At 33.7% G+C, this 11,997-nt stretch overlaps 2 protein-coding genes across 2 annotated transcripts; both read right to left on the reverse strand.

Annotated features, from left to right (window-relative positions):
• Nucleotides 1–660: 660 nt before the first annotated feature.
• On the reverse strand, nt 661–8,579 carry LOC140044472 (EF-hand domain-containing protein D2-like). Its single transcript, XM_072088992.1, has 4 exons — nt 8,229–8,579; nt 2,782–2,929; nt 2,299–2,433; nt 661–2,201 (listed from the first exon to the last, which is right to left on the reverse strand). Exons 1-4 carry the CDS (start codon nt 8,384–8,386, stop codon nt 2,064–2,066), a joined length of 579 nt encoding a protein of 192 aa, XP_071945093.1. The 5' UTR covers nt 8,387–8,579; the 3' UTR covers nt 661–2,063.
• A 2,022-nt stretch (nt 8,580–10,601) lies between these two features.
• Nucleotides 10,602–11,380, reverse strand: LOC140043507 (EF-hand domain-containing protein D2-like). Its single transcript, XM_072088031.1, has 3 exons — nt 11,256–11,380; nt 10,889–11,036; nt 10,602–10,712 (listed from the first exon to the last, which is right to left on the reverse strand). The coding sequence occupies exons 1-3, from the start codon at nt 11,378–11,380 to the stop codon at nt 10,602–10,604; spliced, it is 384 nt and encodes a 127-aa protein (XP_071944132.1).
• Between the last annotated feature and the right edge of the window lie 617 nt (nt 11,381–11,997).

Here is an 11,997-nt window from a genome sequence, read left to right on the forward strand (position 1 = left end):
CATAATTGACATAATACATGCCTACATAAACTAATTCTGTGATCTTCGTGTCTGATGTATATTATGTCTATCGCTGAGCTTATGAAAGGTAAAGTAAATTACTCACTTTAATGTCTAATTTGCATGAAGAAAGAATCTGAAAATTAGCCGGACTTTTTTTTCATAAAACATTCCAGTGATCTGATTGGTCAAAAGTCAATGAAACAGACGACCGAAGCTTAAATTGCCCGAGTGGCGGTAGCTTTAACATTAAATAAATAATTAAGATTTTAATACAGTACTTTAAGCTTCAATACAATTTTAACAAACGATTTTTTCATTTTTTTATTTAAATTTATAAGATTACATACAAGGTTTTTTATTAGACATTTTTAGGAAAGACTCGCATTTCCTTAAAATTGAGAGAGGGCGCTAGACTGAAATTCTTCTTTATCACGCAGGCGGTGGCAGGTAGTTGGTGTACTGATTATAGAGAGGGCGCCAGACTGACATTTTTGTTTATCAGGCATGCGAGTACATTTATTTTATTTCAGATTAACAAACTTGATTTCAGGTTCAACAAACATATTAAAATGAAGCAAAATAAAAATTGTTCACAAGAAACTAAATGATACAAAATTTGAGACGAAACAAAGAATTTATCATTAAACCCAAAATATGTTTATGTTTTATGTAATTTCTTTATTTTATATATTTATTCTTCGAACAAGAACAAGAGGTTGAAAAACAGAAAAACAAAAAAATATGCTTAAGCAAATCCCTGGTCCATTTGATTGTCATAGTGTAACAAAAATAATTTTACAATATTGTATAACTTCTCATTAAAAGTCTAAAATTGTTCAGGTCTTGGGGGCGTATCAATAGTCAGCATCACATAAACTTTCTTCATCATCAGTACTTCCATCTCTGATCGGAAGGAGTAGCAATATTAGCAGACCACATCCAGTACAGTCCTGCTCAGGAAATTACTATCTCATTTAGTTAATACATAGATAAAGTTAAACATCAGACAACAAGACATATAATACATATAAAATATGGTTTCCATTAATACTTCATGCAACTAAACTATAACAAAATTAAATATTTAAAAATGATTAATTTTCATTTTTGGGTATAAATGTTATGTACTGTACCTTTATCAGACAAGATAATAACTAGTCTATCTCAATATGAAATATATATAAATTCAACAATATTTCTCCATGTCAAAGGCCATACAATAATCCCACAGAAATGGTTTGCTTTAGTAGGCCTATAAGACCAGTGTTGTATCCTCAGGTAACGTAACCAGGTAACGTAACCAGGTAACGTAACCAGGTAACGTAACCAGGTAACGTAACCAGGTAACGTAACCAGGTAACGTAACCAGGTAACGTAACCAGGTAACGTAACCAGGTAACGTAACCAGGTAACGTAACCAGGTAACGTAACCAGGTACAGATTGGGGAAAGACAAATAATACATGAACACCACAATGCAGTTTATATTTGCATATTAATACATTTATAGCTATACTTATATTTTTATGTGCAGGCTTATTTATAAGAAAAACCTAACAATATTTTAAATTATCGTACGTAAAAATAATTTAACCATGAAACTTCAATTTAACATAATTTAGTTGAAAAAATTTAAATACTGAAAAAGTTTAAAGGCACATTTTAAAATGAAATGATGAAACAGTAATTGCATATACTATAGTCTGAAATATAGTTTATTTTTGTAGAAATAATATTTGGTCTTTCTTAAATGACCGATCAACTTTTCTAAATAAAACTGGAGCAGCTAGGTCATTGGTCCTGAATTATTATACAGATTTTGATTTTGTTTATTTATGATCATAGAAAAATATATTATGATGAACTTGTCTTATCAAAATACTGTTAACCATATAAAACTCTTCGTGGACTACCCTTTTTTTCTTTACATAATATTTATACAAACTGTCTTCATCCAAACATATTCAAATTTATCAAATTAGATATGCATGAATAAATGCTCAGTGAAGCATATCAATACACTCATTCAAGCATGTCATTTGACCTGACTTGACACACTGTTTATTGTACTTTGAAAGCATTTTGTTTTTCTTTGAAAGCCTGCTTCCTTATTTTTGACTCTTCTTGTTCCCGTTTTCTTTCTTCTTGTTCTTCCCGGATTTCCTTCTCAAATTTATCGGATGCTGTTATTTGATGGATCTGAAACATTAAAAATAAAGGAAATTGTTTAAATTTTCGCGCTGCAATATATTCATTATGTAAATTTAGAACACTACGTTGATGAACTCTGACTGACCTTTGCTTCAAAGAAGTCCTTAGCACCAGATACCCCACTCTCGTCTACGTCGATCTCCGTCAATTTCGCCAACTCACACAATCCACTATCTGCGTCCAACTCACCCGCTGCAGCCTTCCTGAATATTAACAGAAACTTAAAAGAAAACGAGTTATGTTATATATTTTAAAATAAATTAAAGAACACATAAAAAGTAGTAAAGTAGCATTCAATATAATCTTTACTGCACAACCTTTCCAAAATTCAAATCAAACTTACTCTAAGGTCTACACTAACAAACTTTGTGACAAAAAAAAAATGTGATGTGCCCATATACATACATATCACTACCATATTTGGGCATATCACTACCATATTTGGGCATATCACTACCATATTTGGGCATATCACTACCATATTTGGGCATATCACTACCATATTTGGGCACATCACTACCATTATTTGGGCACATCACTACCATTATTTGGGCATGTATGTACATACTTCTCTGAAGTTGATCTTTGAGTCGAGATCTTCGTCAACCTCGTGTATCATTCCTTTAAGTGACATGTGAGTTTGAGGAGCTCCTAGTTTCTCCATCATCATCTTCAGCTCCATCAGGTCAATGAACTTATCGTTGCCAACATCATACCTTTCAATACAGAAAAACAAAATGTTATTTTTGATAAATCGCATTAAAATATAGACCCTCCGAGCACTGACTGTTTTACATCTTTTGTTAGATAAATTCAAATTCCTTGGAAAAAATGCAACCAACAAACTATCATTTAAGATTGAAAAAAAATGACTGTATCTAATAATAATATTAAGGAGATTCTCAAATACACACTGAACAGTATAAAGCTCTCTGTCTACACTATCAAACTAGTTTGACAAAAAAAAGTAGGATATGCCCAAATATGGTAGTGATTAGTCTGGGTTCCAGACGGAGTTTTGTCTTAATATTAGTAAAAAGATAAATATTTTGGCACATATGGCGTTTCATACGTATACTACTTGATTTTGGTATTTTCAGACAAAAATCGCGGTTGAAATAAAAACAAATAAATTAAAAAAAAGATAATACAGACTTGGGCAAGTCTAGGTAGTGATATGCCCAAATATGGTAGTGATATGACATCATCATGTCCATATATGAGCATCACATTTTGTTGTCACATAAAGTAAGATAGTATAGACAGAGCTTTAGAATTTCAATTACTAACTGGTAAATCAAAATATAATCTCATCTCATTTTATATCAACTGTTTCTGTGTAAGGGATAATTTGACATTTTCACATCCCCATCAAATTGACCTAGATCACCTAGTTGCTATGGTAACTGTACACTTAATACTTTTTAAAGAGGTCTTGTGCACTTTGAGTGCTCTCAACTTTTATTTTTAGTAACTGTTTAATTTGAAGAGTTTTAATCCACAATATTTTGTAGATCAATTATTTTGTTTTTATTTCATACACATCCAACAGCGAGTAACTCGCCAATTACAGGATGGATAAACTATTTTAGAATTTATCGTTCTTATAAACTAAGTCTCATTTGAGGCTTAGGGAGTGGAGTTTAATGAGTTGTGGGTTACAACCCTGGCACTAGGTCAGGATTGAACATAAAATGTAAAACAAAACAAATTGAGGCTGGTGTTAGAAATTCTAAATAAAGAATTTTATAGAAAATAAAAAAAAACTGGAAAAATAAAAATATTTCAAAAGGTAAAGCTCTGTCTACACTATCAAACTGGTTTGACAAAAAAAGTGTGATGTGCCCAAATATGGTAGTATATATGTCCATATATGGGCACCTCACATTTTGTGAAAGAGCTTTAAACTCTGAGGCTACTAACAAAAATAAATTTTTATGGCAAATTACTTTAAATAGTGAAACTAATATCAAACTTAGTCATGAGCTTACAGTGGTTACCCCGCAACTTATACAAAAATCAACATTTCCAAATTTAGAAATTTTGAAGGGAAAAAATGAATCATCAGCTGACATGTCGTAAACTGCAAGAAACAGAGCGATGACATTAGACAGGAAGTACAAGGAAACATTTACTTTCCTTGTAAAATGTAGAACAAAATCTACAAAAACAAATCAAAACTATGAACATCAAGGGGCAGATTTGTACTGTATATCACAGAATTTACTAACTGTGATTAAACCCTTTGAAGATGTGAGGTTTCTACCCCAAGTGACTGAGGCTAAATAAGGTATTTTTAATAGGTTTAGAAAAAATGCAAAAAACAATTCTATGACTGTAATTTTTTGCAATTGTTTTATTGTTATTTGAAATGTTTTGGCCTCGCCTTCCGAAAAATTCCTTTTGTTTTGTGGACCAAATGCTCAAAAAGTGCAATTCATTCACTCCAAATACAGACATATACGGGCTTCGTATCCTGGGACAGTAAAGTAACCCATATGGGATACGGGCCACGTCTGCAGAGGGTTAACAATGAGGAATACAGTATCCGTATTTTTTGGAGTGGCACGCCTAATTGGCGACAGAAGCTGTTGGCCTCTAGCTAATTGTTTGTATTTATGTCTGTATAACTGTGTTTGCCAAAATTAATAAAATAAAATAAAATAATAAAAAGTCAGTTTAAGCAAGGTCTTCTGTATGGGTCCCTTAAACAGACGTTCAATGAACATGTCAATTCTACGTACACTGTATATTTAAAAAATTATTATTTTTGATCATCAACCTATTTTTACACTTTGTTTTCGATTTGCAACAATCTAATACGACCTGGACCACCTTACTACGCATATTGCAAGTAAATCTTAATGGGCTGGAATTTAACAGTAGTCATTATTTATTTATTTATTTATATATTTCCTTTTATTGCATCAAGCAGTGATGAAGTTGACATAAATATAATAGTAAATATGTAAACACATAGTATAACACAGTCCAAACAAGAAATACTAAAATATATCATAGTCCACAAATCAGTCTTTCAATGGCCATCATAGTACATCCAGTAACACAAACCAATAGAGGTTCACAATTTGCTTATCATAACTCAGTTACTGATCATTCACCAATTATTGAAAACTCCGTGGAAAGTAATGAAGTTTTTTGTGCGTTGTGTCCGGACTTTGGGGAGGGTGAACGATCTAACGCGCCGGAGCTGATGGTTGTGTGTGGGAGGTTTAGGTAAGAGAGAGTGTAATATATGATCTTCTTTTTTCATTTTATCAAAGAATTTTCTTGACAACTTCTCGCGGCGTTCAGATAGAGTGATGATGTTAAGGTATCTGCGGGTATCAGCATACGAGGTACCATCGGGGCATATTATGTTACACGCTCTTCTTTGGACATGTTCGATTTGGTCAGATTGTGCTTTGGATAAACTCGGGGACCAAACAGCACAGGCATATTCGAGAACTGGTCGTATCACTGCTTGATAGTATCGGAGCAGTTCCAGTCTATCTAGGCCAGACCTCTTGAGTTGCTTAAGAAAAAACAACCTTGGTACAACGCGCTTAGTTAAACAGTCAACATGCGTCTGCCACGACAATTTACGGTCAAGATTGACACCTAGTAACTTTGCATGCACAACACACTTGACTTCAGATCCATTCACAGTGATTGGGTCAAACTCAGTTGGTGTTCTCTTACATGTAATGCGCAGTTCAACCGATTTTTTCTCATTCAGTTTCATACCATTTTCTTCGCACCATTTAAATATACTGTTCATACTATCTTGAATTTTGCACTCGGAGTTCTTATTATATCTTTGGTAAAAGGTGGTATCGTCCATATATTTCATAAGCGGCAGATCGACCTGGAGGTCATCAATGAAGGCAACAAACAGGATTGGACCAAGCCATGATCCTTGTGGGATTCCTCCGTTTGGTTTTAGCCACGGTGAGAAGACATTCTTCAATTTCACTCTGTGTTTTCTATCTGCAAGAAAAGCTTGAATCCATGCTACAAGAACTTCGTCGATACCTATGTTCTTTAACTTTCTAATTAAAATGTGGTGGTCAATCATATCATACGCTTTGCTAAAATCCAATAGGAGAGCACGTACTTCCTCACCATCATCAGTGGCTTGGTACCAGTGATGCAATGATGAGATGAGGGCGTCAGTTGTTGAGACCCCCTTTGAGCTACCAAATTGGTTGTTTGATAGTTTGTCTTTCAGCTGGTCCCAAACAAGACTACCAATTAAGCTCTCTACAATTTTTGCAGCTACAGATATTAACGAAATGGGTCGGAGATCGGTTTGGACACAGCGAGGGGGGTTTATTTTCGGTATTGGCACAATATTTCCAGTCATCCGGGATATACGATTAGCAACAAGCTTGGTGGTATAAACGCCCTGAGGCTAGTGGAAGTTGTGGGTTCGAGTCCTTCTAAAATTAATGTACTGATCATTATTCCATGTTTAGTACGATTGCATCAGAGTAGGGTCATCCATTGAACTTAATATATAATACAATGTTTACAGTTGTATTGAATACTGTAACAATGGTATTCACAAAAGACACTATTCTAAATATTTTATTGTGCAAGAACCACTGTACCAGCATAAATTGGAATTGACTATTTATTCAATTGAGTTAGTAGTACTAGTAGTAGGCTACTAACAGGATGCTGAGCTCTGGAGATCAAAGGGTTTACCTGTGGTTGTGACACGATCAGTTCCACGCCCCTTAACAGACAAGCGTGCGCCGCGGAGGATATGTACATAGTACAGTACTGTTGGTATTTGTAGCAGCCAAACATAAGATCAAAGGACTGTTACGAGTTCCTATCTTGGCAAGGCGAACTCAGAACTTGATTTTAAGTTTATTCTCAAATGACAACTCTTGGGATATAACAAGGAAACACAATCACAGAAAAACAACAAATACATGCTGAAATAATAATCCCAGGAATAAGGTTTTTTTTTCTATTAACCAAAAAATCACTCAATCATAAAGGAATGAGGAAGTACCTTTATTTAATAAAAGGGAAAAATAAAGACAAGTACAATGGAGTTGGATACTGTTATCTTTTTAATGTCAATACCAAAAGTTTAATCTTGAACATGATATATTAAATACCCATTGAATACTTGGTGAAACCACAAGATAAGTATATAACATGATAAGGGACTTTCCCTATGTTTTTGTTACATAAATTGTCACTATCACAGATCACAATTTATCATTCAATTAATTTTATATATTATTAATGGGAGTACTAGTACATTGTTTTTGTATATATTTTTTGTTATACTCAATAATCCATGCAACAATTTAAATAAATCATAAGGGGGTTTCCCCACGATATTTTAACATAAAATGTTGCAACAGTGTCTATGATTGATTCTGAAGGTAAATTACGCATAATAAATAAATAAATTGAGATCAGACCAAGTGTGTTTTTCCAATATTTTATTTTTGTGTAAAAATTACAATGAAGGCTTGTCCCCTCTATGAAAAATTCATGGAAAAATTATAAATTAAAACTAAAAATCTATTAAACTATGGACCTAATTTACTAATTTATAGGTCCATGATTAAACAAAAAAATAAATTAAATAAAATTTAATTTAAAAAATGAAATAGTTTCATAAATTAGGCCTATATCTAGGGACTGAAAATGTTATGCTCCAGTAATCGCTTTTGTCCTTTTTATTTAGTATTAATTAAGCATACTTCAGTACACTGACAGTAACATGTGTTGCTAATGCATAGAGATTTAGTTTAATAATAGATTAATACTTACAATTAAATGGTCATAGTAATAATATTATCTACAAAAAGGTAGTTTACTTGCAATAATAGAAAAACGTGTAGGCCCGATTGCAGGATAGTTTTTTTAAATCTTTCATTTGCATTTCTAATTCCGACATTTATCGATTTATATTCAAGAGTTGACATTCCGGGTATCACTATTACTCAAGCTACCAAAGTACAGAGCGTAAAACAAACCACCTACTTTTTAAACATTTTCTCGTATTCCTTGATTTGTTTCCGTGAAAACTCTTTAAACTCCGTGTACGGATTCCACGGGCCTGTCTTGTTCGCTGGGACCTCCTGGCCTTCATTGATCGCATCCCGTCTGGCTAGTTTTTCTGCTAGTTCGTTTGTCGCCATAATTTTAGTTTTTGTTCAAACAAACTCAACAATATACGTTAAAACTATGAGCTACAAAATAAAGTGATTCTTTTGCAGAATAGAACTCAATTATTGTAATACTTCCGCCTTGTACAATTGCGTTGTTATATCCACTCAAACAGGTTGATTTTATCGACCACCTCTCTCGTTGTGTTGTTTTGCTTACTTACTTCCGTGAAGCACGATCTAACATGATTGCGCGCGCTACTACCAGGAAGTTCCATTTTATAGGTCAAAGTTCAGCTAATTTAATTTAAGTTAAAACAATGACATTGTAGTTATTCTGTGATAATTTCCGTTTAAAATGTATGTAGGGTTTAAAGAAGAGTATCTTTGCACTTGTCACGTTGATACATTTGTGTTAGAGTGTACTTTTAACCAGAAAAAGGATATAAACTCCCTGTTAAATAATGAACCCTGCCGAACTCTCCGAGAAATAATAGTAATAAGTTATTAACTATATTAATAATTCAACACAAATCTGTGAATCAAGGATACGGGGTATGCCGAACTTCTTTCTGACAGTAAACTAAAAAAAATGTGATCTTGTAATTTAAATTATATATCAACTAGAGTATCCGAAAAATAAATGAGCAACGTAGTACATAATGTTGGCTAATCAAATCGGTGTGAAACAGTGGTCTCATTCTAATGACGAAGAATGCAACTTTAGATTAAACTATAAATATTCATTAATGAATATTCATTAACCAAGATTAAACGAATAGTTGTTCTATAATTTAATTTACAATATTAAGATTTTTTTATAGTTTTGTAGGCCTAGCTGGCCTACTTTAAAGAAGACACAGGATGAAGTGTTCGATTAACTGACGCAAACGCAACGACGGAAGCGCACTTTTGACCAATCACAAGCGATAGATTATTCGAACTCGTGCTTGTGTGATACCTCGCTTGCTATTGGTCAAATCACTTTTCTTGCGCTTATTATTCTTGCATTGTGCGTCATAGAAAAATGAGTGTGCGGCGGGCATCAAGCTAAACAGATACATAATAAGACAAAATACAGTGTGTAATGATTTCGCTGGTTATAATAATAAATATAGGTCTTATATTAATTAATGGAGTCCATTATGCTGGTATTAACTTAATTAATCATAATATTGATTGGATTATTATAACAATATACAAATGTCTGTTATTTATGTAACAATAATTATCATAATACGCAGAATCTTTGTTTGATTCAGAAGATCGAAATTAAAACAATTTGGACTCAAGAATTTTGAAGAAAGACAGTTCAGAAATCCTGCTATATCTTTTTCAATGATTTTCCCAACACTATACTTTGTATTGTCTTGAAATGTGCCTTTAAAGTAGTAATCATGGGGTGGGGTTGTTAGGGAGTGGGGGTGGGGTATTATCAATAGCAATATCAAGTGATGAAAACTAAAACGTTAGTCATTTCTAAAGCCAATTCAGCATGGTAGGCCTACTTCTATCTATTTATTTACTTGTACTATTCTATTGTTTATTAATTATTGTACAGTACTTTGAAAGCACTGGACTAGATTCTTCTGCATCTCTTTTTTTTTCTTGTTCTTCGGAAATGTTCTGTCTCCTCAACGTGCAGTGATCACAGAGGCCTACTGATGTGAATTTAATTCTACGTAAACTGTAATTAAAAAGAGAATCAATCAATGGCCTGCAGTAGAAGTATTAAAAGATGAGGCTCGTTGCTGACATCTGTCACTTTTCACGTAGGTATTAGGCAGAAAAGGAAACATTGCCGCATCACCACAACAATTACCTCACCCCAGCCTACGCCCTTGAATACGTTTGACATTATGGTCAATTTTAAATAGATTTGTTTACTGTAAAAGATGTTCACTTGGTTCGCAACGTAGCACATCACAAGGAAGTTTGATGACCCAGCGCGTCCATTGGTCAAATAACTTGTTGCGCGCTTCTGTGACGTCCTTGCTCTGCGTCCAAAGGAACCAAACTCAGTTTAGTTTGATGATGAAAAATATTACGAAGGAGCCATAGGCCTAATATGCTTGATATGATTGCGAAGATAGAAATGTATTTATGGCTTGGAATTTAAAGGACGATGAATTGAAGGACCGTGTAGAAAGGGGGAACTACAATAAATGTGGTTAGAGGAAGCGAGAAACTTTACAGATAGGATTAATTGCCTTTTGAAATATAATAATGATGGTACTGACCTACCTTATTACTGAGACACGTCACCACTCTCATTTAGGTCTGTCAATTTCGCCAAATCATGCAATCCACTGCCTTCTTTCAACTCACCAGCTGCAGCCTTCCTATATATTAACAGGAACTTAAAAGAAAAAAAAATGTAGGCCTATGTTAAGACTTTGTCTTTCACCAAACGGAAGACGGCGCCGTTCAATTCTGCATAATGATTTTCCATTTTATTTAACAACTTTCTACAATGTGAACGCAGCCTAACGTTATGCATTTTTGGTCCCCACCCCGCCCTGGTAAACGATTTACTTCTCTGAAGCTTATCATGCCATCGAGATCTTCGTCCACTTCACGTATCATCGCTTTCAGTGACGTGTGAGTCTGAGGAACTCCTAGATTCTCCATCATCAGCTTTAACTCCATCTGGTCAATGTATTCATTATTGTCAACATCATACCTTTTAATAAAGAAAAACACAAATCAAAAACCATGTTCCTCCGTGTTTTTAATATTATTGATTAAGTCGCAGTTCTTTCAATCGAAGAAGAATTTATAGTAGATTTTTTTTTCAATTTTTCTAATTCTACATCATAATTATTTTTACTTAAAAAAACGTTTTAATTATACAGACTTGAATAACGGTGATCCTCAAACGTAAACTGAATGAAATACTTACTTTTTAAAAATTGTATTGTATTCTTTGATTTGATTTCTTGAAAATTCCGTAAACTCACTGTACGGATTCGGGTTACTACTCCCACTGAGCCCCTGTCTTATGTTGAGTTGATCGTTTGTCGTCATTTTTGTTCAAACTTGTTCCGCAAAACACATTTAAAACTATAAATAATTAAGGCTATGTTGATATACAATTGCGGTACACTGTTAGTTCTGAAGAACTGTTGAGTTTCTCAACGTTTCGATGAATATGCTTCGATCGTCCTTACTGGAATGAGGAGAATACAGGAAGTCCAGGAATGGATAGGGGATCGAATAATAAAGATTAGGAGGTGGGACTAAGCCTGTGATTTGTGAATGCAGTCAAGGCTATATAACAAAAGTGGAATAGATTTGAGCTAAGAAGAGCATTGTTTCCCCGATTGTTTCACATGGACAACTGTGAATAGAAACCACCTGTGTTTATTGAAGTGTGAAACAAGCTAAAAACAATAAAACAACACAGTAGCATTCTGGAAGCTGTGGACTGGTCAAACAAAATTATATTTGTATGGTTTACTGTCAATGTCCATTCTGGTTAAAATATAACAAATGATCCAATTGTCTTGATGATTGTGTTTGAAGATTTCAATGGGAATCTGGTGCGTCTGGCATAGCCTTGATGTTCTTTGAGCCTGGTTTGAGCTGCTGCTTCAAAATAAATAAATAAAAAACAATTTAGACTAGAGAGATAAAGAGTTAAA

The sequence above is a fragment of the Antedon mediterranea genome, chromosome 3 (assembly GCF_964355755.1).
Source record: "Antedon mediterranea chromosome 3, ecAntMedi1.1, whole genome shotgun sequence".
Lineage (NCBI taxonomy): Eukaryota > Metazoa > Echinodermata > Crinoidea > Comatulida > Antedonidae > Antedon > Antedon mediterranea.